The 25,237-nt window shown below is 43.3% G+C and overlaps 2 protein-coding genes across 2 annotated transcripts; both read right to left on the bottom strand.

Moving 5' to 3' along the window:
• Positions 1-567: 567 nt before the first annotated feature.
• LOC133015637 (5'-3' exonuclease PLD4) lies at positions 568-4,294 on the bottom strand. Its single transcript, XM_061082883.1, has 11 exons — positions 4,246-4,294; positions 4,032-4,102; positions 3,783-3,943; positions 3,058-3,241; positions 2,845-2,965; positions 2,628-2,755; positions 1,908-2,108; positions 1,579-1,718; positions 1,341-1,506; positions 1,147-1,243; positions 568-1,000 (listed from the first exon to the last, which is right to left on the bottom strand). Exons 2-11 carry the CDS (start codon positions 4,077-4,079, stop codon positions 798-800), a joined length of 1,449 nt encoding a protein of 482 aa, XP_060938866.1. The 5' UTR covers positions 4,080-4,102; positions 4,246-4,294; the 3' UTR covers positions 568-797.
• Positions 4,295-4,458: 164 nt separating this feature from the next.
• cep170ba (centrosomal protein 170Ba) lies at positions 4,459-24,454 on the bottom strand. Its single transcript, XM_061082517.1, has 19 exons — positions 24,212-24,454; positions 22,782-22,919; positions 20,909-20,998; positions 20,035-20,115; positions 19,246-19,302; positions 18,243-18,399; positions 15,243-15,371; positions 13,966-14,460; positions 12,405-13,321; positions 12,108-12,227; positions 11,519-11,657; positions 9,772-11,400; positions 8,895-9,141; positions 8,156-8,288; positions 7,683-7,817; positions 7,489-7,577; positions 6,903-6,996; positions 6,751-6,802; positions 4,459-6,463 (listed from the first exon to the last, which is right to left on the bottom strand). The coding sequence occupies exons 2-19, from the start codon at positions 22,884-22,886 to the stop codon at positions 6,252-6,254; spliced, it is 4,881 nt and encodes a 1,626-aa protein (XP_060938500.1). The 5' UTR covers positions 22,887-22,919; positions 24,212-24,454; the 3' UTR covers positions 4,459-6,251.
• Between the last annotated feature and the right edge of the window lie 783 nt (positions 24,455-25,237).

A 25,237-nucleotide genomic window follows, 5' to 3' on the forward strand; every position in this document is an offset into this window, starting at 1 on the left:
AACTTCACACACTCCGTGGTATCAGATCCCTAAACATGCATGTTGTTTTCATTAAGAGGCAAAGCTGTGAATGTGTCAATAAAAACAAACACCCTATCAAACATGTATGTGTTCCTCCCTGACCTATACCACATACTTCCAATAAGTTTTGTGTTAATCAAGTCGGTTGTGTTTGTGCAATCTTGGTTATTGACAAAGAAACCAACAAATGAACATGGGTGAAAACATAACCTTCTCACTCAAGGTAATAATCAAAACCAAATTGTATTTTTTTTTTAAACAAAACCTTAAAATTATAATTCTTGTGATTTTCTTTCCTTGGGAATTCTGCATGAGGACAATGCAAAATAAGTGTAACTGTGTCTCTTTGTGTTACTAACAAAACCTGTTATCCATGTTTTCTGCTTTAAGCTGCAGCTGAGGACATCAGGTTAAAATCCTGGTGTTACCGTCTGGTTATAAAGTCCTGTCACAGTCACAGTGACAACCATAACAATACTGATGTTTGAGCATTCAGCACACAGTGAGGTAAAAGGAAACTCAAATTTACTTTGTTTATTTGCAGAAATCACAGATATTTACACATGTTAATAATTAAAAAGTATATCTAGTAATCATACATTGAACAATCAGTCAACACTGGAGGACTGCTGAATGATTAATACGTGTTAACAGTTATTAGTCTATCAATTTATTAAATCATACAGTTAAAAACATAGATGATATGACATCAAGCGATCGGTTAAAATATAACATTAATGATTTCATTGTGTTTATTGTGGAGCTTCAGTCTTGTGTCATGTTGACAATGCACAGTCTGGATGGTTCCCCAGGTCGTCAAGGTGCACAGCAAACTCAGAGAACCAGTCCCTCTCAAAAACCGCCCTGAGCTGCCCCTGCAGGGCCTTGGTCCTCCATACAGCGTGAGGAGCATGCTGGGAAATGACTAGCCCCACTCCAGCTGTGGTGACAAAGTAGTCCCCTGACCAGTTGGACGTACCTGTGGCAGAAACACAACGTTATCTGGTCAATTATTAACCGATTCACATGCAAAGAACAACCTAAACACCCGAGTGCACCAGAGTTTAACTCAGTCAAACTACAAGTGTGTCTAAATAGAAATTCGGAAGTGAATCTGTTACTCACCGATGTAGGCGACTTTATCTGTCACCATGTATTTGTTGTGGTTGACTCTGGCGTAGGGAATATCAGACTGGTTTCCCACAGGCAGGATGAACAATTTCTGGAAAGACACACAACCACATTCAAAAGAGATAGGCAAAAATTCAGCGGTGAGGATTTAGTGTTTCCCTCAGCATTTATGTCACGTTGTGTCTTACCACTTGAATGCTGATGTTAGGGCGAGGGCTGTCCAGTGACGCCAGGGACTGAAGGAAGGGCAGCATGGCCGGATCAGAGGTACGTCCGCAGCTGATCAGCATCCGGATCTTAACCCTCCTCTCGAATGCAGCCGTCCTGAGGGCCTCATCGATGAAGGGCCAGTATCTGTTAGAATCCAGAGAGACAAAATCAAGCAAAAGAGTTGCATGGAGAATAGATGTCTTCCTTACGTTTTACCTCTGGGGCTTTAAAAAGCGTGTGGTGGGGGAGTACTCCATGACAGCTACATCTACATAGTGTTGGGCCTCTGTGATGATGGAGAGAATAGCCTCCAGGTCCAGTGTCCTTGAGGGAGGACAGAATGCTGGTGGAGAACCCTGGAGGGAAAACAAAACATGGACTAACGCTTCCTGAAACATTTCCTTTATTGAACTTTATTTCAGAGTGGAAACAAGTTGAGTCTCGGCTACGGTGTTGGCTGAAAATGTAACTGTGTGGTAATTTCAGTGTAAATAGCAACATACCCTCAGATAAACAGTAACCAGGAATAAGGAAGGGAAACTCACTGAGAGGTAAATCCTGCTGGAGACATTGTCGGCTTCCACCAGGAGGGGGTGCTGTTTGTTGATGTCAGTGTCAAACTCTGAGGGCCAGGGTCTAGGCAGGGAGCTGTTGGACAGTCCCATCACCCAGTAAGACTGGAAGATCTTATACAGGTCCAGAGCTACACTGGAGCAGTTGTATATGACTGCTCCGAGCTCCTTCACCTGCAGAGTCAAACAGTAAACTGTCACTTTCATGTTTCAGTGCTGACAAAGTACATTTACTCCATTACTGTACTCAAGTACACGTCTGATGTGTCTGTATGTCTTATTTAGTTTTTTATCAAAGCAAATAATTGTTCTTTCTACTCCACTACAGTTTTACAATGCATTACATTTCATGTTCACATTGTTTTTGATATGTTCAAAATATAATCAACGAGAGTAAAGTGTTTCTACAGCAGCAACATCACAGCCTCAAATCAGTGAAAAGTCCACACTCTACTTTAAGTATATTCAAAAGAAAGAACCTTCTCACTATTGTTAATGTGGTACTTTTACATAAGTGCGTGTTTGTTTATTTATTCATACTTTTACTTCAGTAAATTGTTTCAGTACTTCCTCCATCACTGGTTTCAGAGTTCCAAATAGGTCCCCATCATTTCAGGATGTCAGTCAGATAACTAACAGGTGTGTGAGCTTGTGGAGAGCGAGGCGTGTCACGTTTGTCTTCTTCTGTTTCACCTGAGTGAGAGCTCTCCAGTCCATGTTGGCGCTGCCGATGAACACGTGTTTCCTGTCAACGATCCAGAACTTGCTGTGGAGGATGCCCTTTGTCAGGCGGCCAAAGTCCACGCTCCTCACCTGAACCCCTACAGAGATCCACAAGTTGATACTTTGTAACTCAAACACCTAATGCAATGAATGTAGAGCGGAAGAATAAGAAGGATCGGTTCCAAACCTTTCGCTTCTAAGACCTTTAAATCGGTGGAGTTGGTACTGACTGAGGGATCACTGGCCACCACCCGGACAGACACGTTCCTGGAGGGCAACTCCTCAAGGTCTCTCAGGATGTTCCTTCCCTGCCGAGGACAAAGTCAGCGTATTGAAAACCCACTCACCTGGGGGAAGGTTCCATGTTTTCACGTTTCCTGGCCTTTGTCTGATTACTCACAGGAATGTCAGAGGAGGAGTTGATGTTGATGTCCTTCCCAGTTAAAGTCCAGTAGAAGGAGACCACGAGAACCTCTTCCGTTGCCATGGTGATAAGATCTTTCCAGGCTTGCTCCAGAGGGATCCCACGCGTCACGTTGGATTTATATTCGACATGTTGGGGAATGCTCTCCACGAGGGCCATGCTGAGGGATATAAGACAAGGACGTGTGTGTGGGTGTGTGTTTGAATCCCCAGGAAATTGAATTGGAGAAAATTGTGCTGCAATTAAGAGAAACTAATCTTGACTCATGAAGTCAGCAGATGTGGCTGCAATGTATTCAGTGGGTTCACTTGGAGATTTCTTTGCTCTGAACTTACTGACTCAAAAAAAGTGAAGAAACCTGAGACATAAAGTGGTTTAATTTCATTTAATTAAAGAAATTGGCAATTGTATCATAAATACTAGACCCCAATTGTTCTCATTTATTTTTAACCTTGATATCCATGCTGCAAGTCATTTGAACTCATCTATCCAATAATATTCATCCAATGAATTTTATACATTTGCATTTATAGTATGAATGTAGTATAGCATTTATAATATGGAGTATTTCAATACTTAAATATTTTCAATTTTTGTTCAAATGTATTTTTCCTTGGCTCTTCCTAGAATCAGCCCCTGGTGGCTGTTCTTGGTTCTCAGCCATGTTCACAGTGGCTGAGCAGCTTCACTAGGATCATTACCTGCACTGGTCTGTGGAAGTATTGCTCCCACCGGTGTCCTCAGGAAGTGTCTTGGGATCTTTAGGCGGCGGGGGTCTCTCCAGGACGGCAACGGCGATTAAAATCCCCAGGACGGACACACAACCCAGGAGCACAACAAGTACCACACAGCTGGTGGACTTCTAACAGTTAAACAGAACAACACTTCTAAGTAAGAAAAGTAGCACATGAAACAGTAAATAGTTTAGTGATGGTTTGATGGATCCCTACCCCTTTGTCCTGAACATCACCGTCATCAAGTCTTCTGTACGTAGACATTCTTCTTTATATGCACTGCTCGTCTGTTAAAGGGCGAAAGCAGGAAATTATCATGTCAGAGAGGAAATAAAAACATTGAGATTTAATTATCATCTTGCCTGTTTAAATAGTTTTAAATTTCAGTGGAAGTTTAGTTTTTTAAGTATGTAAAGAAAAGACAACTTACACAAAGCAGATGCTGAAAACAATAAGCTTATTCCCTCTTCAGCTTTCAGCCAACACTGAGCTGAAGTGATGCCTCTGCTGCTCGGCGTATTGCTGCACAGTTCCTGTTTTCATTTTCCTTTCTGGGTTTGAGGTTTGCGAAGGCTCACGTATATATAAAAAAAAAGGTGTTGTGAGTAAATAGAAGAGATGTGAAAGAGTCGGAGAAAGCAGCTCTGCTCATCAAATTTATTTTCAAATAACAAAGAAACAAACCTGCAATCACCATCTAACAAATGACACAAATATCCAAACATAAATACCATCTAACAATAAATCATTCTGAGAGGAGGAGGAGGAGGAGGAGGAGGAGGGGAAACAGAAAGTTACTATCAAAACATGAGACGCAGAGTTAATCTTTGTCTCTTTGACTTTCTGGGGCTTAGATGAAGTTCAACAAAGTGGAAACACCATCCCACCGATGAAGAGCAGCATTACTTGGAGCGAGGAAGGACAGACATTCAGCTTCGCCGGAGCTTGTAAACAACCACTGTGCTGGGCTGCATGAAACGTCGTCCCCACACAGCTCTGTGGCACTTGTGGGTATTTCCCAATTACAATCACATGTAGAGTTTGGGGAAGTTAAAAACGTGCTGGTGTACTGGGTCACCCTTCTCCCCCTCGCTTCAACCCCCACGGCACCAGATATTTACAATCTGTCACACGCAGGAGAGTTAAAGGCTTTGGCAGAACATCAGGTCCAGGGGATGATGCTGTTCTACATTAGTGCAAACGGCAAAAGACTGAGAGGTAATTTTGTCTGATCTACACAAATCTTCAGATATTTACATACAAAACGAAACTAATGATCTGATTTACACACAAGTTGTCATTACATTACTTTTGTCACAGGACCAATGAGATTGGACATTTCCTCGGCGTGGAGTCACAAGGTCACTTCTGATTGGTGGATGTAGTGTATGATGAGTTCGATCAAAGAAGATTGTTTTATGATTGTCAAAGGAAACTGTCCTCTTCAGTCACAGAAGACAACACAACAACACACACGTTTCAAGTCCCCTCCAACTGTGTTTTACACAATAAAAACACACTTTTCAGAAGCACTTGGGGCTTAAATCCCGACTACTGGTGTTTTACAGCCACCGAGTTTATGGTTGCCAGGTGACTGAACCAGGAACTCAGCTCCAGCCTACACTTGGAGACACATTCCTGAGGGGTTTTCACCTCCAGCCGAGCAAAAACAGAAGGGAAATAACGGAATAAATACACAATAGATTGTCTGGTGTTAACGGTGTAGTGTAAGATGGGCTGGTCTACCAGCTCGCTCCCAAAATCATGTTGACTCGGTTACAAAATACCAGTGTGTCACAGAACACCCCTAATAAATACTTTTTACATTCTTCCAAAAATCTGGTCTATAAAGAGAAAACTGGCAAACATAGACAAAATCAATGGAGAAAATATATAAAGGAAATGCAATGGGTTTACGGAGTAAACAAAACACGGGTCACTAACATCTGTGAAGAAGATGTTCTATTTCCTCAAAATATCACTAAACACAAAATGTATGATTTGATAATAAGTTTCCCTGAGTTGATTTAGCTCAGGTCGGTTTTCAATTACACAAAGTAATAACATAGAGCTTTTAAAATCAGCCATGTTGGTCCTATCATTGGTAAATAATGAGGACGATCTCTAACAGAGAATTAAGTCAATATTCAAGGACTTTCAGATGGGGGGGGGGGGAGGAGTATGATACTTCCTCAAATAATCACTGCATGTGTCAGCCTGTAAATGAGTAGATTGTAAGGGCGTCAGGCACCGTGGGTTACAGTGCTGTGTAGGTGTGAAGTGCTCATAGTGCAGAAGTGTGTATGTGTGCATGTGCAGGAAGGTACGGTTCTGTGAATCTAGTCTCACATCCTCCCTGTTGTTTTCATTTTGAACACAATGTCCGGACACCTGCTTGTGCGAGGCCACAGCTGAAGTTCGGGGCCGTGTGCGACCTCAGACTAGATATCCCTGTCTGACATCGTCTGGGGTCACCGCCGCTCTCCGGACGCTCTCGCTGGGCCTCGGGCCGCCGCCTCTTTTAGAGATGGAATGGACGGTTCTCCAGTCTCGCGATGAAGGAGTTCTGGAGAGGCGAACTCCAGACGAGGAGGAAGAGGCCTTCGATGCTTCCGGCTGCCCACCGGGCTCCATGACTGTGTTGATGACTGGACAGAGAAATGCAACAAACAAAAATATTATTATACAGAAGTTTTACACAGAAAAGATTATTTCCGTCTTAAATTTATAGATATGTAATATGTAAACTTTCTATTATTGGATTTCTTTTGAGTTTCTTTCCCTTTTCTCCACATTTTTAAATTGAATACTAGAAGAAGTTTTATTGATTTGTAAATTAGTGGTGACCAACTGCATTGGCATGACACAGAAATACAGAATTTGTGTATATTATATGTACTGTATATATATTTATGTTGTCTATGGTGTCACTAACCTTCAAGTTGTTGCTGAACTCTCCTGAGTTCTTTCAAGATTGATGTGATTTCCTGAAATACAAATGTCTGACTTAGCTCAAATACAAAGTATTCTTTAAAGTGCATTTCACTTGAAAATGTTCTAAGGTCATCCCCCCAAAAAATCACTGACCTTGTTGGAGGTCTTGACGACAGGAACGTCATTGTCAGAGTTCATCTTTGCCTCAATTTGCTCCCAGATATCCGCCCTGTCCTGGAACAGTACCCTGCGTGTACAACAGCAGTTGTTAGGAAGCTGTTGCTTTACAGAGTTCTTTTAAAAAAATTGAAAAAAGGAACAATCCGCATTTTTGTGTCCAACACATTGATTTCATTTAAGGAATACTGATGTACAAGACCTTCTAAGAGCATTTTAGTGGTGGGCACTAACACAGTACATTTTTCTTCTCTGAAGTCTGGTTATTTTTGGATCAAATAAAACCTTGGTGAAAAAAAACAGGGTACAGCTAACGATGGAAATTTTCTAAGACAAATGTTTATGGTATTCAGCGTCTAATCTACTTAGAAGATTAAATCTCTGTTGTCTCTGTCAGTAAGACTGAGTCTGTATGTGGACTCACCGGGTTGTACTAATTTAATAAGATTATTGGCTCAGTGCCATCTGGCTGTTAGACAAGGTCAATACAGTTTTTCATCAAACCTGGACTAAGCATGGGAATGAAGGATGTTCATGAGTGTGATGTTTGTTTACATCTTACTTAATTTTATCAGCAAGCTGCTCAGTGTTTTCTCTGATGGCCACGATGATCTGAGTCACTGGGTTCAGCATCAGATTGTCCACAACGAGCTAGAGGAAAAAACGGAAGGAAAAAAAACTTAATAAAGAATGATCTGTCCATGCTCCCATCACAGTGGTGGTAACAACGAGGCAGAGCAGCATGTTGTATCAAACCTCGTCACTGCTCCGAGCTCCCTCCCTGCCGTTCTGCTCCAGGTCCCTGGAGCTCGGCTCAGGTTCCCTCATCGAGGCAGAACTTGGTGGAACTCTCTGATAGTTCAAACCAGCCTCTGGAATACGCTGAATAAGCTGCAAAACAATTAGTGTCACGATGTAAGAGAGACAGACCAAGAGACAAACTTCATGTCTGATGCATAAATAAAGCGATAGACAAAAGAGATAAAACCATGATGTACTGCTCTATGCTAAGTAACTGATTAGTGAACATTTTGGGGAACAGTGTAGCAACAATTGGTAGCATTTAGGAACCTGCATATAAAGCAGTGAGAGAGACTTCCTCTTTGTAGTGTAGCTTGTGACAGAAAGAGAATCCTCCTCTGTCTGAGTTAATTAAAAAATAAGGATTGAATGCCTCTGTGCCATGAATCAGCAACTGCACCAAGTATGAGATATCCACTGTGACGCACCTGTTCGTGAGCGGTCACAGTGGACGTGGGCGTGCTGCTCTCCGCTCCAGCGCTCTGTGGTTCACCATCCCCCGCCACGTCATGGATCTCTCTGGCCAAGATAGCGAGGTCTTTAGCAAGGTCTTGACTCAACCTAGAAGGGAGCAAACATTTATTAGGAAGATGGCTGACAGCTATAAGAACATTTTCCACTGAATGTAAAACCGTTTCTTTCTTTACAAAGATGTACCATATCAGGAACAGAAGAAATTGTTAAACTGTTAAATCCTACTTTCCAGTACTTAATCTATTTTCTTCAGAGCATTTTATTTGTGTTATATACCATTTTTAAGTTTGTTTTATTTCATATTTTATTTTCGCATGTATAGGTCAAATCTTACATTGACTCAAATATGAAGCTGTAAAGGCTGCAGGAGTGACATCACCTTTCATGTCAAGAACACACTGATATAACCTTTAGAAAACATATTAGATTAAGATTAAGATTAAGATACATTTATTTGTCCCAAACACATGCACAGACATGCACAAGCACACTCATGCAAGGAGGGAAATGTAACCTCTGCTTTTAACCCATCTGGTGCAGGACACACAGAGCAGTGGGCAGCCATGTACGGCGCCCGGGGAGCAGATGTTGGGGGAGTAAGGTGCCTTGCTCAGGGGCACTAGACAGGGTAGGGAGAATCCACAACAGAAAAAAGGTTTTGTTAAACCAAATTAAATCTATCTTCTGTCTTACCGTGCAATCTGAGCACTGTGTGAGGACCAGTTTTGGAGACCGTCTCCCTCGTGGTTCTCCCCCTCAGAATCTTTCCCGCTGGCTTTCGGATGCAGGGCGACCACCGGCAGGGACCGAGTCTGATTGCGTGGACTCTGGGAAGCTGAGGAAGGTTGGGAGCGTTTGTGTTTAGGGGTGCTCTGGTTCGAGTCGTACTCCTCGTCGGAGGTAGAGGTATAGTCAGAGCCTTGCTGCCGCCTCCTGGAGCCTTGGCGTCGTGATTTGGTTTGAGTTACAGAGGAGGGCGGGTAAAGAAGAAGAAGAGGAAGAAAACAGGCGAGAGTCAAAGAATAAAGGACAGAAAATCACCACCAGGTATTTCAGGTAGTCACCAAAAAACTTCCCAGAAGAGTCAGGTAAGGTGCTGTGGAAGTCCACAGTACTACAGCTGAGTACCAGACCACACAGTAATTCGTTTTGTACAGGGAACATAGTAGAACGACGTTTTCAACATGTCCACAATATCCTCATGGTATGACTGTAAATAAAGGTGAGGTCTTATTTATCATAAACTGCATGAGAACACTGTGGAGATAAGGGAAAATATTTAAGTTAAAGTATTTAAGATTAATGTTAGTATTATAGTTATTAATTAAAGTCCAGAATCAATTCCCACTTTCACAAAATAGAAAATATAGAAAATAGAAAGCCTAGGATATATTGCTTAAAATATAAATTATCAAGGACTTTTATTTAACCCATTCACCACGGCAACAGTTTGACAGACCTTGTACGTCTTTTCTATGATATGAGTTATACTAACACACAGTGGTTATGACAGTAAAAATATTTGACTTTAAATAAGACAGGTATGTGTGAGGGTCTGTGTTATACTCACTTGCCGTGCTGGTGGCATATTTGGCACTGCTTGAACGTCCGCGGGTGATTGGAGTCTTGCTGAGCACTTCTTTCTGTGGCCTTTCCACTGACTTTATTCCCGAAATAGAAGCTCGTCGAACAGAGCTGCCGCCGGACTCTGTGCTGCGGTTGGAGAATCCTGAGCTCCTGCCCTGTGGGACGGAGGACGACTCGGTGTCGCTGGTCGTGTTGAAAGAGCCCGTCCGCTTACGAGGCATCGCCAGCATATCCAGCCTGGTGAGTTTCTTGGTTTCCTGTGGCTGCTTGGCCTGGATGTTGGCCGCCTCCTGGGACAGCCTGTCCGTCTCCGTGCCCTCGTTGTCTGAGGCGTCTCCCAAGCGAGCGCGACGCAGCATGGATGCCCTGGTGGGTCTCGGAGCCGTCAAACTGTTGGTACGACTCAAGGGCTTAGACACTTTGGTGGGCTTTGCCTCCTCCTTCTGATGGGTCATGGTGTATTTTTTGCGGGCTTGGTAGTTGTTAGACTCCTGATCAGAGTAAGGTAAGCTCTGAGGGTCATCACTCAGGTCTGTGGAACCACATTTGCCAACACTACGTCTCAGTCCAACTGGCCTCCTGAAAGACTCAGTCCTGCTGCTGCTGTCAGCTCGCTGAGGACGACGCTTTTCTGACAACACGGGCTGATGGTTTGAGTCCTGACTCGCTATACTGGCTGAAGACCTTTCCCTATGGAGGCCAACAACAGAGGGTTTTTTCGTCAGTGTGTTTTGCTTGGTTGTATTGCTATGCTGGCTGACTGTGCTGGAGGTATCCACATCAGACTCCGCAGAGAGAGAGTCCATTACTGGAGAGGGAGTGCTTTCTGATTGTCCTGCTTTAAGTTTGGCCTCCAGAACAGCAAGAACATCCTCCGTCTCTTTCAGGTAAGAGTGAGTGTCCTGATGGCAGGCTCTCGGGAATAATTCAGAGTCGGGATCCTTCTGCGCAGACTGGCTAGAGATGTTGGGTAATCTGGGGTTGCTAGGCCGCTCCTTGGTGAAGCTCTCTTGTCTGATTAATGGAGATACTGTCCTGGCCTCTTTGTACTCTGGACTCTGAGCACTCTCGCTCAGGATAGGAGCCGATGCGCTGGGTTTGACTTTTCCAAAGTCCTGGTTACCTCTCTGTTTGGTCATGGTGACTGTTGAGTAAGTTTTGTTTGCAAGTTTGTTCTCAGCCTTGGGCGTGCTGGGTTTCAAGCCTCCATATTCTGGTTTGTACGGAGCTTCGTCTGACTCGATGTAGAATGATGTAGGCTTGGTTGAGAGTCTGGACTTCTCGTCACGTTTCTTCTCTTCTGAGTCCGACAGCTGTCTCCTCCTCTGCTCTATGATGGAACCATCACTGGACTTGCTGGCGTCACTCAGGCTGTCAGGCTCTACCTCGTCCTGCACTGACAACCTGTGAATGCCATCCTCTGGCGAACGGCCCACTAGGCTATTCTCTTCTACATCGAATGTTGAATGGGGGTCATAATGAACATGAATGCTGGGAGTTGTTACGTCACTCTTCTCCCCCACTGGTACCTGGGGCAGGATGCGTCGAGCCCTTGAGTCTGTACTGTCATAGCTGCGGCTGAGAGAGGCCTTGCTGATGATTGTACCTCGTGCTGAAGTGGAAGAGTTTTAATGCATATTAACCACATTTGTTTAAACGGAATATAATTCATATTTATCAGGGTTTCTCATTATCATTTCAAATAGAATCGTATCTTATCGGACGCTTACCCCCTCCTGACAGCTCCATCTGGGAAGGGATGTCAAAGAGGCCAGACGAGGGGCCAGAGTCTGTGTAGCTGTCTGCCAAGCTGGCCCAGCAAGACATCCACTTAGGAGCCCCCTGTAACACTGCAGCTGCTTGCTGAACCTGCATGAGAGAACAGTCAACTTATTCAAGATGTTTGATAAAGAGAAGAAACAACATTTTGAAGAAAGCGCAGGTAAAACCATATGATTCCCCGAGTAGGAAACAATGTTAATATTAAGAGCAGAGAAGATATCAAACATCAGTCTGGGTCATTAGAAATTATGAGGGACAAAGTTTTTTTTTAAACATGTATTTGGTTAGAGAGAAGAACCAAAGAGGGAACCCAGAAACTGCAAGAAATCACAAAATCATATTAGAGAAAGCAAAAAGAACCAAAATTCCAAGAGGGCAAATCAGGACAGCAGTGCACGCTGATTTGTGCGACAATTATGATTTACTGACCAAACGCATTGAGTCATTGTCTTTAGATCCGACATTGACATAATTTATCAACAGATCCCACCCTGAGCAGGACTGTTTACCTTCACCAGACTCTGTCCCTGGCCTCACCTGCCCACTGCTACTCAGACTATGCTGCTCCCTGCCCTGCCCAATAAGAGGCCTAAATGCTGATGATGTTTCTGCTTCTCTCTGGTTGGTTCGCTCTGGGCTCTCAACAACACCAAACACCTGTCAGGAACAAAGCATCGCAAGTGGATAAGTGTATGGATGGAGAAAGTTGGACTTCTCCATGAGACATTGGTGAATTGTAATACCAGCTTTTATTACCTTGAAGGAACATGATGCAATCTTTAGTCACAGCAACTTTTCTTTTAGAATGAACACAAAAGAGATTGAAAGACTCACCTTGTCAATCTTGCTCCGTGCCTCTTCCAGCTCTTTATCTTGTATATCTGCTTCGATGGTGTAAGTTCCTGCATCACTCAGACAGTCGTCCTCTTCGGCTCTGGGGCTGAGAAGGGGGCGCTTGACTTCCACAAGGTGAGACGCTGGGGGCATCACAGGGGCCTTGAGGGGAATAGGCTTGTGGATCGGAGAGGAAGTCTGTGGCTGGTAGGTCGAATTAAGGGGAGGGGGACTGGCCTGTGATTTTACAACTGCCTCTGGTTTCGCTGCTGGAGGGGAACTAGATGTAGTTTTCTCCCAATTGGAAGAAAGGACCTTTTTTGCCTGTTTTTGAAATTCAGCTGTGAATTCCTGGGCGAGTTTGGATCTCCGGCCCACACTTCTGAAGGGCCTGGCCGGGACTGAAGGCGAAGAGCGGGAGGAAAAGTTGGTGCTGATTCGGTCTTCTGTCTTCTCCCTTCGTAATGAGCCAGCTCTTTGGGGACCTGGTGAGGCGTGGCTCTTCAGGGGGACGGTGTATCGTTGGGTTGGCGGGGTGGTGGAGACTTGTCTCTCGGCAGATGGGCTTGGGCTCTTCCTTTCCTTCTCCTGCTGCACCCTGAGGCCTGAGGGCTCAGGCGGGGAAGAGTTATTGGTGAACGACTGGGAGCGTTTTTTTCTTGGGTTGTTATCTAAGAATTCAATGACATAAGCCTGTTGTGGCTCAGTCTTCTCAAGACTGGAGAGGGACTGGGACTCTGGAGAAGAGGAGGACAAAGGCTCCTCAGAGTCAGGGGTGGTGAGCTGTTGTGGGATGGGGCTTCTCTCAGATTGTGGAGAAACCTGGGACACCGTTCGATGTTCTGATGGGAGAAGATCATTCCCATTGATTATAGGATCCCCTGAATCACTCTGGGTGCCATCTTCACGGGGGTTTGCTGATGATGGAAAGACAACAAGTCAGTTCACCCACTAAGAAACTACAGCAGGTGTTGGTAAACAGAAACACAAACTGTGGCTACATCCATACTAGTACGTCCTAGTTTTAAAACACATCACTATTGCTACGTTTATGCCTACCATCCACACTAGTTGATCTAGAGATTTCGGGAGCCTAAAACGAAGAAGTTATGAAGCACCGCTGGCCCTGTTGAGTTTAAAAACTCCAGGGCTGCGTTGTCGTATGGCTGGACAGAAAAAGAGATGTTTGGAAACAATGACGCGGTCACCTGCATACGCTTCCTGCTTGGTTTTTCTCAGTCAACTCATTTCCGACTACAAGTAGTGAAGGCATAACATTGCAAACACTTACAGTCAGTCACAGTACCACCTCGTCATTGGTCCCAAAAAATGAATCCCCTGTCTTACTTTTCACCATTATTGTTTCTTGTTTGTAGTATTTGCTTATGTAAGTAAGCAACCAGCATGCACATTCCCAGTGTCAAGTGATATGCGTTTTCAACCGATTTGTATGGATGGGGATTACTAAAAAACTCTTTTGGATGAAAATCTCTTTAGTTATAAAAGGCTGTTTTAAAATGAAAACATATTAGTAAGGATGCAGCCTGTATAAGGAACTCACCCTTAGTGTTCTTCAGAAATGACGGGTCACTGATTGTGCTGTACGTGTCCTCAGCCTGTGACCTCCTCCTCATCATGCTAGCATTGCTTTGGACCAGCCAATCAGCAACTTTGCTTTCAACTGAAATCACCTCAGTGGGTGTGGTAACAACCTCCGTAGAGGGCAGCTTTTTCTGCTGGCGGAAAGAAAACTTTGTCACATGATCCTTGATCTTCATTTTACCTGGTGTGCATTCATCGAACTCGATGGTGAAGGAAGCATGGCTCTGGACCACGGGAGGTGTGGGGGTGGAAGGGACACACTGGCTGGGATCGGGGGTGTCCTTAGTGGGAACCTCGTGCACTTGCGACTCAGGCTTTTTGGGAGGATGCTGCTGGAACTCCTTCGTAGGAATCTCAAAGTAGCTGGGCTCCCGGCGGTAGGAGAAGATGGACTTGGCGTGACTCTCGGACAGAGAACCGTTGACCTCATATTTTCTAACATCTTTACCATGCTCTGTTGAAAAGAAACACAAATATGAGACACACAGCAATCATTGGTAATCTCTATACATAATCTACAATCTGCTAATTATAGAAATTACCCTTTAAGCATTAATTACTAAGTGCAGATGTACAATAGGTGAATTCTAGTTGTTTTTTAGACCCTTTCCAAACCCATATTTATAGCTACACAGAGTAATTCTCTAAATCCTCACAAACAAAATTCTTAAAGCTCGATTGGGATGATACGGTCACACAATCACTGAAACTGGGAACCATAAATAAAACAATGTATCCAGCTGTTAGACTGAAAAACAAATCTGCCAGTTGGTCTATGAGGCCAAATATCACTATGAGCTCAGAGTCCAGTGGCGGGGAGCAGGAATAATCTGTATCAACCAGGGCAACATGAGACAAGCACACACACACACACACGCAGACACACCCACACAGCAGCTTAGAGGTTCATAATCCATCATGAGGCAGACCGGCAATGCCCTGGCATGGTATGGTCTGGCTAACCATCCACAACTGGCAGCCAGAAACCTGCCTTGGGCTTAACACCATCCATCTCTCAGTGACCCACAAAGGGCAGCGGATAGCAGCGCCATAGAAAAACATGTCACTACAAATTAGAATCTAATTCATAGACATGGGAATATCCAAAACAATTAAAGAAAAATAACTCTATAGTAGAAGTTTTGATTTAAAGGTTGAAACACTTTATTATAAATGTCATCATTTAGTAATGGTCTTGTGCACATAACAGTAAAAATACAAGATACATTCTCTGACCTGGAGACTCCTGTTCTGGAGGTTTTCCACCTCTGCTTCGCTTTTTGTTGGCAGGGTCCTCATCCTCCCCCCACCACGACGGCTGGCCATACAGAGGAGTGGGCTTGGATATCGGAGAATCGGTGGTAGCTAACAGACAAACACAAAAACAGACAAACACACATTAGGCAGAGGGACAAAATACAAGGAGGAACTGGATTTATACAGACTTCTGTATGTAAATACATGTAAGTCACACGATAAAACATTGTTGTGTTATGTTATGTTAGGTCTTGCAAAAACATAAGACAACACAGGAGCTCAGAAGATAAGTGTTACACTATCAAAAGCCTTTGGGCTTTTTACAATTCCCACACATTCCCATGACACAGAGAGAGTAGTGAGGGACACACTGTATCACGCAAACCACCAAAAACATAATCCTCCCTGTGTGGGTCAGGATGAAGCTAATCCTAATCTTCAAAGAAAAAAAATACAATACAGACAGTAGGATAACCAGGCAATCTAACCTGAGGATTTTTGTTGACAGTGATACTATAGTTTGCAGATAGTTTGCGCACTGACCTCGGTATATACTCAACTTCCTGTACAGGTGCAACCTGGGTAATGAAGGCTCATTTCTCTGATAAGGTTTCTGAACTGGTGTCGAGCAGCTGGTTTGCTGATAGCTCAGCTAAACAACCTCTGTGGAGTTTAATGTGGACGCTCCACAATCCTAAGCATCAGCAGCACTGCACGACTGTTGCCTTGGACACACACAATAAGACATCAACAGAGTGACTGGGGCGGGCAGCAGGGCACGTTACTAATTCCTTTCCCCTTACCCAAGCCTCTGCTTTTAGCTTAGGAAAACACAAGTGAGCGTCACAGGGCCAGTGGACTGAGGATAGTGCTTTATGTTGAATTTTGTTTTGGTAATGACTATGAGCAAATACGACCACAAGGACCCAAGATGTAACAAGGTGAAATGACCATGAGCACTTCTTACTATGGGACATATCAACATACCAGTTAACCAATATGTTTAATGTACTGAATACATGGCCATTCACTAGATATCTTTTAGGGTAAGCTTTGTACATAAACTTGATATTATGAAAGGACAGTAGGTGACAACGTGAGCAATTCCTTCAAAATAAGGATTATGAATTCAGGATATTTTAAATCAAATAGTCCTGATGTATAGAAAACTGGACCATACATTTAGTGTCCCTTTAGTAAATACTGAATAGCCCCAGGTCCTGGCAAAGTCGGGTGGGACTGACTGAGTCAGACTTGGTACAAGTGTCCCTGCCCTGTGGACAGCTGGAGGACTAGACTCAGTCCACATCCTGCCCAGCTGCAGGGAAAAACAAGATCGCACAAAATGGGATATACACAGCAAATGCAGCAGTGCTAGGATTGTATACGTTTTGAGGAAATGAAAAAAATACGAGCATTAGGGCCACTTATTGTGTACACCAAAAGAATTACGGAGGTGAGGAAGGGGTAAATAATCGAAGATGGTATTTTTGCTATGTATTATTCAAAATCCTTGCACCCGTCCATTGCATAGTAGTTTGGGAATAGAAATCATGCACAGTCATAAAAATAAATCAACCCATCCATTCATCATCTCCACCACTTATCCTTTGAGGATCAAGGGGTTTGGGTTGGCGGGCTGAAGCCAATTCCACCTGACATTATGAGGGGTAAACCCTGTACAAATATAGAGGTCACAATTATAAAAGTACAAAAATCTAAATGACATAAAACATCCATCCAGAGTACACAAAACATTTATGTCGAGGGTACGAGTCAAACAGATTCAGCCCAGAGATATGAAGTCGTAAAAAAGGAAGACAGGGAGCAAAGGCTGCGGTTGTGAGGGACAGTGTCTAATGTATGTGAAAAACGTTTTTTATATTCTCTCACATACTATGAAAACTGCCTTATCTTGTTGACACTGTACATTTATCATGCGGTAAGTGTCATCATCTCACACGTGTACTTGGTCCCAACGACACAGGGCAAGGCTGCAGTCACACTGCAGCTGTGAATGTGCCCAGCAAAGAGTTTGCGGTCGTAGGTTTAGTGGATCACTGTGGTTTAGCTCTAAGCTGCAGGCGATACAACTATCCTAGTAGGAAACACATTACTAAAACAAGGCAAATGATTTTAACAGTTCAAAGACACATTTATAAGGCAGTCAGAGCCGAGTACAGTGAATGTCCTATTCTAAGCACAATTCTGTGGTTTTCCCTCTAAGCTCACAAGGGCGATTATGGAGAAGAAAACACGAGAATTGCTAAATCAACAACAGCTGGAATGGGAACTGTGAATGAGCTTCATTCACAAAGTGCTTCCCTCAGACTAACAATTGTCCGACTGTTCCCCTAAACTGTACAACAGGATTTACTCAGTACAGCTCAGGGCAAAAAGAGTGTGAAAGAGCGACTGTAAACATAAACAGCAACAAATCCACCTCAGCCTACAAGGACAGAAGTGCCAAGTTGGCACCAAACCCCCCCCAACTTTCTAATTCTCACACGACACGTGGTGGACCAGTGTCAGCAGCACCCCACCTGAGGTCAGCTATCAGCAATGGTTGACAGAGATAAGACCGTTTGTCCTTAACTCCTCACCCCTCAGCCTGTCTGGCGAGCCCTGAGTCATGTGCGATCATCCTGCCAACTCTGGGATTTCAAGATCTATTTCTTTACTGACTCCATAGGCTTGTACCTTTAGCCTCTCAGCTCACATGGCGTCTTAATCTCACACCAGGGAGGCTCTTAATAAAAGAAGCCACAGGGGCCTTATCAAGAGATCTGCCGCCAAAGTCATGCAGGACACGGAGCCACAAAGACTTCCTCTTCCCAGTGTGTGAACAGGGAATTCAAATCCACTTAGGTTCTATCAGTTCATCTGAGGCTGCAAGAACAATTAATGTATTTGTGCAAGCAGAAAACTTTCTTTTTCGCTATGACTGAGTCTGCGTGTGTATGAATGGAAGCTGTTTACCTGTGAGTGAGTGGGCTCTTCGCTCAGCCTTGTCCTGCAGTTTGACATTGAAAAGAGAGTGTTTGCTCTTTTCTGAAGACTGGAGCTGATGTTTTTCTTTCGTCTTGGCCTCCAGGTCCTTTACACCGATCTGCAACTGGCTGGTGTACTTCTCATGCTGCACAAGGACACAGGAGGGAAGCAGGAAGTGAGGGAGCCTCTGACAACAATCACTCCAGATAGAACTGCCCTCAGACACAATACACAGTATGAGGAAGACGCTTCAACATTTACTTCTCAGTGAGCTTCATTCAAAAATCAACTGGCACATCGACAGACATGTCAATTACTGTGTTTTGTCCTTTAATTGAGAAATTATAAATGTTCAATATTTCTGTTCAATTGAAAAAATTGCATTATATTTTTTGTATTCAATTTGCAAAACCAAGCATTTTCTCAAATGACAGAAATGAGAAGAACTTTAACAGTGCTAAGCAGATCATGATATAGTCATGCATAGATAAATCTGGCTTTTAAACACACAAGGAAGTATACTGAATTGCACACAAGGACACAAAAACATTAAAATATTCAAGATAAGCAAATTGATGTCACAGTAAATAAGATCTGTTCCAGCTCTCCTGTTAGTTTTAAAGCACAGAGCTCATCAACAGGAGTGAAGACTGCCGGCACAGAAACTCAACCAACTGAGGTCAACACATATTACATAACATGTCTATCATTCGATCATGATGTAAAATTAATCAAAAAAGCTTTTAACACGCAAATATTAAGTCCCCAGATTACCGATGAAGTTTTTTTTAGAGCATTTGCTCTTTTTTGTTCATTCACTGTGAATTTATCTGACAAAGAGGGAAAGATTTTAAAGAAAGATATTGTCGATGATGGGATGTATTTACTTATACTTTATCATTAAACAGAGATCCATAGAAAGTGTTTCTCCTAAAAGGCATTACGGCACTGCCAGCCTGGGGTTAAGGAACAGACTGTAAGTGTTACTTACTTTAAGAGCTTCCTCTGGGACCTTGTGTTGACTCCTCTCCAGGATATATACATGAGCATGTGCAGGATGAGTTAAAGAACACCACTTTTTATAAAACAATGTGATAATGTGTCTATTTATATATTCACAGTTCATTGTATCTGGTTTAGAGAAGATTGTTGGCAAAGAGACTTGTGAAGTTAGGTTTCCTTTTACTGAATCTGTGTTAATGTCTACTCTACACCTTCTCTACCAAGGTTGTTAAATGTTCCTCTCTTAAAGAGAAGAAAAAAAGATAACCAATAAAAACCTGCAATAATTCAAATAAGCGACCCACTCCACGCCTTGACATGTGCAGCATCACATGACAGGACCCACATTTGTGTGTTCAGCTCTGATCACAAACTATCCTGTGGACAACCTTCCTGATTCCTGAAAACAGTCTGAACTGCTCTCCCCCTGTTATCCAACCTACATTTCACCATTCATTTTTTCCCTGCTTTTGTGGGGTCAAAGGGTGCAGGAGATTTTCTGTTCACAATTGACTATAATCTAAAACCCCTGACTGAAAACCCACAGGGGATTAACATGCCAATGGACTGAAAGACCACAGAGGAGGAAAACAATGCAAAAAATCTGCGAGTGAAACAGCTGCTGACCACTGGCTCATTCCAGCGTTGGCTGCTAATCACCAACTAAAACTGTTTCAACCAAAGAGCAGAACGTCTGCTTTACATGAATCACACAGATCATTTCACAGTTAATACAAATATGTGAATATAATTTAAATTATCATAAAATGTGAAGGATATCGTAACCAAATCGAATCACATCGGAGAGGTTCAAGGTGATGTACGTCTGGTCGGGGATTCTTAGGTCATTCACAAATGTCTGCAAGAGAAAGACACACAACATGAAGCCAAAATCATTTTCACTGTTTGTTAATGAAGTAAACGGGTTGACTCCCAGGTGACAGGCTCTCTTAATTCCTTGTGGCACGCACTCACATGTACTGTGGTATAAGGTGCTTTGCAATTGGCCCTTTCCCCATTGAAAGTTAATCCACAAACACATTAAATCTCTGATGAGATTAAGTTGTTATGTAATGACCGTCTTGGTGATGGCCAGGTGTAAATAAACATGCAACGGTGCTGATCATCTTCTGCCTGAACTTGTATTTGGTAGGAGAGACATTCTAGGTTTTATCTTCAGATCTGTAAACATCAAGCAAGACAAAGCTGAACGTTTGAAGAACAGACTTTGTGTACCCAGATTCAATGAGGATAATTGAGGAGAAAACACATCCATGTTGGTTTTCAGTTACAGGTCCGTGCACTGTTCTGCTCTGATTAATTTGGCTGCATTGACCGAGGCCAAGAGAAACATTCTGTGAGAACAATGCACGGTTTCTCCCACTGCTCAACTCTGGATTTCGTTGGGATAATGGTGCAATGAGGTGGCAACAGAGGGGAGAAGGGAGGGATTGGGGGCTACAACATGGACCAGGAAGAATGTGAGGGAGAAAAAGAGAGAAAAAAAGAGGATCCAGGCTGGCAGGAAAATCCAGTCTCCTGATTTCTACTGTTTGACCAACCGTTCTTGTCTTTGGCACAAAGACTGGAGCCTTCAGGGAGCTCAGGAGCTTTTATCACTTTGGGGTGAAACTAGAGATGGACTCACTCACCCCATTCAAACTGCCCAGGTCCTTCACAATGTGCTCATCTGTTTTCGGTTCATAGTTGATCACAGCGTGCTGCTTGTCCACACTGCGAGACTAAGAGACAAGAGTAAAGCAAGTTAGTCAATTCATCTATTTGTGGATGGACAGACAAATCAACAACCAATCAATTGGCTTCTCTTTGGATTTGTTTACAATAATGTTTCAAGACAAAACATCAAACACTGTCTGTTTCTCCAGTGTAGGAATGAACTACTCGTCTCTGTTTGAGATCAATGTAAACGTCTGAACAAAGCAAGAGATGATGGTGAAGATGGTGATAATCCACCAACACCCAAGCCATTAAATAGAGGAAAAATATGCTGACATCCAATTTTCATCAGTTAAACCGAACAAGTGATTCAGGCTGACTCACTCTCTCCTCTCTGCTCATTAGTGTGTCCTTGTCACACACAGAACCAAGAGTGAAGGTGACCTCCTAACTCACTCACCAAATTACAACTCTCTCTCTGTATGCACTGTTAATATAACAAGTCAAAGTGTAAAAGAGTAGAACATTTTGTATAAAAACAAATAGAAATACAAAAGCAAGAAAAAAAGCATGATGAATAATTGAGGGTTAAAATACTGGACAATGACAGATGAAATGAAGGTCTCAAACTCAGTAGGAAGAAGTGGGTCTTCAGCAATGGTTCAATGATTAGCAGTGGCCTGATCAATCAGTGGACTTCCAAAGAACTTCTTGAGAATATTGCCCGGGCTGAAGTGGTGAATTTATCAGTTTACTCAACTGATAAGGTCGACTGAGTGACAGCTTTTTAGAATTCCACATTCCTTACTCAACAAGCTTTAGCTGTGTTTTGCCTCCTTTATCAGAAAGAAAACATTTGCTCTGGTACTGGGGGAAAAAAAATCCACCATTGAACTAAAGAATAGATATTGGTCGTAGAGATACAGACAGTAATCAGGCACCACTTGCCATGGAAAGTCCAAACATTCAAGTAGAGGCCCACAGCTATGCCATTTGATATGACTCAACGTAGACTCAATCTCTGCTTTTCAAGCCAAGCAGGATTCTCTCGTTACAGACATGTAACTGAGGTTTGAATGGACAAAAATGCACAGAGCTACAAACCAGAGAGAAACCTACAAATTAAAGGGTTAAAAACTATTTTGGATCGAAACCTAATCGTGTTCCAAGTCAGGAAGTTGTCCTAAGCATTCGAGCAGAGCAACAGTGGATCAGGTCTGCATCATTTCAGACTGGAAGAAGCTGAGGGTTTATTCCTTGAATCCGGCGACGCCTAAATGAGGACGTGAGCAACTTTTCAATCTGACCGACCGCTGTGGTTGGCTGGGCTTCTCTGAGCATAACGCACGGAATGAGGAGAGCATAAACAACCGCTTCTGAGGCAGCATTCCTCTTTCACCGGCCTAAATGTAGCACGGGGAGAAAATGGGAGGGAGAGTTTGATACAAATACCACAAAGAAATTGTGTTTATAACTGACAAAGCATGGAAGGCAACACACAACAACAAGAATACTTTGGCTATGTTTTAGGTCCCTTCTTGAAAGGCTGTCAGACGCAACTTTGTGTGGAGGAGCTGTCACCAGGTTACAAACTGAGAAATGCACGCACACAAGGAATGCCATGAACCTCCCACTGGTGTTCCACCTATTTATGTGATGAGCTGTCCTGTCAGATATGAGTGAGGAGCAATGCTATCCATCCACGGCATCTTTTCACACATTATAGCAAAGACCTGTTAGGGTTCATGCGACAGTGTGCCGCTGTTTGCTGTGTAAACGCAGGCTTCAGGAAAGTGAGCGCACACATTCCCTCTACGCTCTCCCTTAAGAGTACAGATTGACACAAACCTGCAGCATTAGCTCGCAGTCATCCCGGCCGACAAAGATCATCTCTCGTGGCAACCGGTGGCGTGTGCCAGAGCTGCTCACCAGGAACCATGATGTCACACTCATGTTGGGGCCACGAGTCAGGATCTTCTTAGCATCCTGGGGAAAAGACAATAATAATATTCAAAGACAAATAAAAAAAGGGCAGTGTGGTGGCCAGCACTGCACTTAAGTTCAGAGTCTTTCTATGTGGAGTTTGCATGTTCTCCCCGTGTCTGTGTGGGGTTTCTCTGGGTCCCCTGACTTCCACCCGCAGTCCAAACACACAAAGAGTGGGATTAGTTTTGTTAAAGACTCTGAATTGTCCACAGTTGTGTATTTGACGGTGAATGGTTGTTTGTCTGTACATGTTGGCCCTGTGTTACACTGGCGACCTGTCCCGGGTGTACCCTGCCTCTTGCCCAGTGTCAGCCGGGAGTGGCTCCAGCGACCCTCAAGAGGAGAAGCAATACAGAAAATAGAGGGATGGAGGTCAAATTTTAAAAACCTGAATGAAAGGCTGGACGTGAAGGCTAAAAATGAAATAAAGATAAACGTCCAAAAGAGGATTTTGGCTCCTGAGTGAATGTTGTGGTTCTAATCTATTGGATCCCTCACTTGAGGCCATCTTTGAGGTTTCTACATTTCTTTCCTCTATTAAAAGAAAGTTTTTCTCACTTATATTGAGGATTAAGTGCAAAGGATGTCGCACCTTTTTAAATCCTGTGGGGGAAATTGTGATTTAGGAATATGGGCTATACAAACACAATTTGATTGATTGATTGATTGATTGATTTATTGATTGAAACTCTTCTTTATCAGCAGAGCAAATACATGTTTTAGAAACAGCGAAACCTGAAGTAGATCAATGAAGTGTTACACGTCCTCACTGTGTTTACACAATGCATAAGCAGCATATGGATATGGATATATGTAGTGGTAACCTCAGTATTGTTTTAGTGACCAAAGTCCACCAACTCTGTCCTCCCCGGTGCTTCAATGCTGGGATTAGAGAGGGGAAGTCACCATGTAGCCCCAGTTAAACCTGTTCATCCAACCAATTCAGATCCTGCCTAACGTAATAGAACTAAACAACCAGTCTGGAGACACGGTGTGTTTGTGATGGTGAGTCAGCCACGGTAGAGACAGACGGGTTTACATGTGTCAACAGGGACGAGCACACAACACCACACTAGCTCCCAACTTCAAACTTCCCCAGGTTCTCACTTCCTGTAACCTTGGCCACCTGAACATTACCTCCAGAGACCCACACAGCAGCGGAGAACAACACACTTCGCGACTCGGCCTCAGAGCTACGTCTCGTCACGTTAAGTTAGCAGCAGCAGCATTGTTGTAAATGTCGGTGACAGTGACGTTGTTTCGCTGAACAAACAGAAAAAGCCCGGACGCACCTTCGGGTCCAGATCCGGACGGAAACCACACGTCCTCGTCTCACGGCCGGAGGAGGACACTCGACGAGCGGCAGGTAGAGTCACGACGGACGGCTCCAGGTGAAGCACCGGACAGGTAAGCGCTGGTCACACCCATTCACACCCTCCTCCTCTTCATCTTCATCACCTTCTTCTTCTTCTGCTGCTGCTGTTGCTTCTTCTTCTTCTTCTGTCAAACGGCCGTAACTCCGCCGTCGCCTCCTCCCGACACGATGACGTCACTTCGACATGTCCTGTCAGTCCGCTCACAGAGGTGGTAGAGGAGGGAGGCGGAGCGAGAGGTCTCACTCGGACTGGTTTCCCGGTGCATTTAAAAAAAAATAAACTCACTGTAAAATGAGTAGAAGAATCACGTCTATATTAACACAACAGCGAATCTGCTGTGTGTTTGGTTCATAGGTCACCTAGTAAGTGAGAAAATAACGATAAATAAGTGTGACAATAAAAAACAATGTAATACTTATTTTATTTTACTTTTATTTATCCCATTTAGAGTCAATATCTAATAACAGTAATAGATACAAGAAGACACACACACACACACAAACTAAACTAAAATATTTAAATGCAACAGACATAGACACACACACACAATACAGGGATCAATAATGAAAACAATTATCAGAAATAAACAGCACGTGTTAAAAGATATAAAATCATATACATACATGATATATATATAAAGAGAGAGAGAGTAAACATTAGTGGCGTGTGAAATATATAGATACACGTCTTCTATAGCAGTTGGAATATATTAATATTCATATTACTATTTGTATAAGAATTGGCTGCTCTGGTGGTGCATCTTCTCCATAGACTATCTTGGGTTGTATCCGCATTTAACGCTTCATATTATCAGACAGAAACATGTGTACATTAAAGTTAGAGCAATCGAATGTAAAGTCATCAAACTTCTACTTTGAATCAAAGCGGACAGCAGTTAGAGTGAGTTTGAGATTCAAATAGTGTGAACTTCTTGATGTTTGA

The sequence above is a fragment of the Limanda limanda genome, chromosome 12 (assembly GCF_963576545.1).
Source record: "Limanda limanda chromosome 12, fLimLim1.1, whole genome shotgun sequence".
NCBI classification, from domain to species: Eukaryota; Metazoa; Chordata; class Actinopteri; order Pleuronectiformes; family Pleuronectidae; genus Limanda; species Limanda limanda.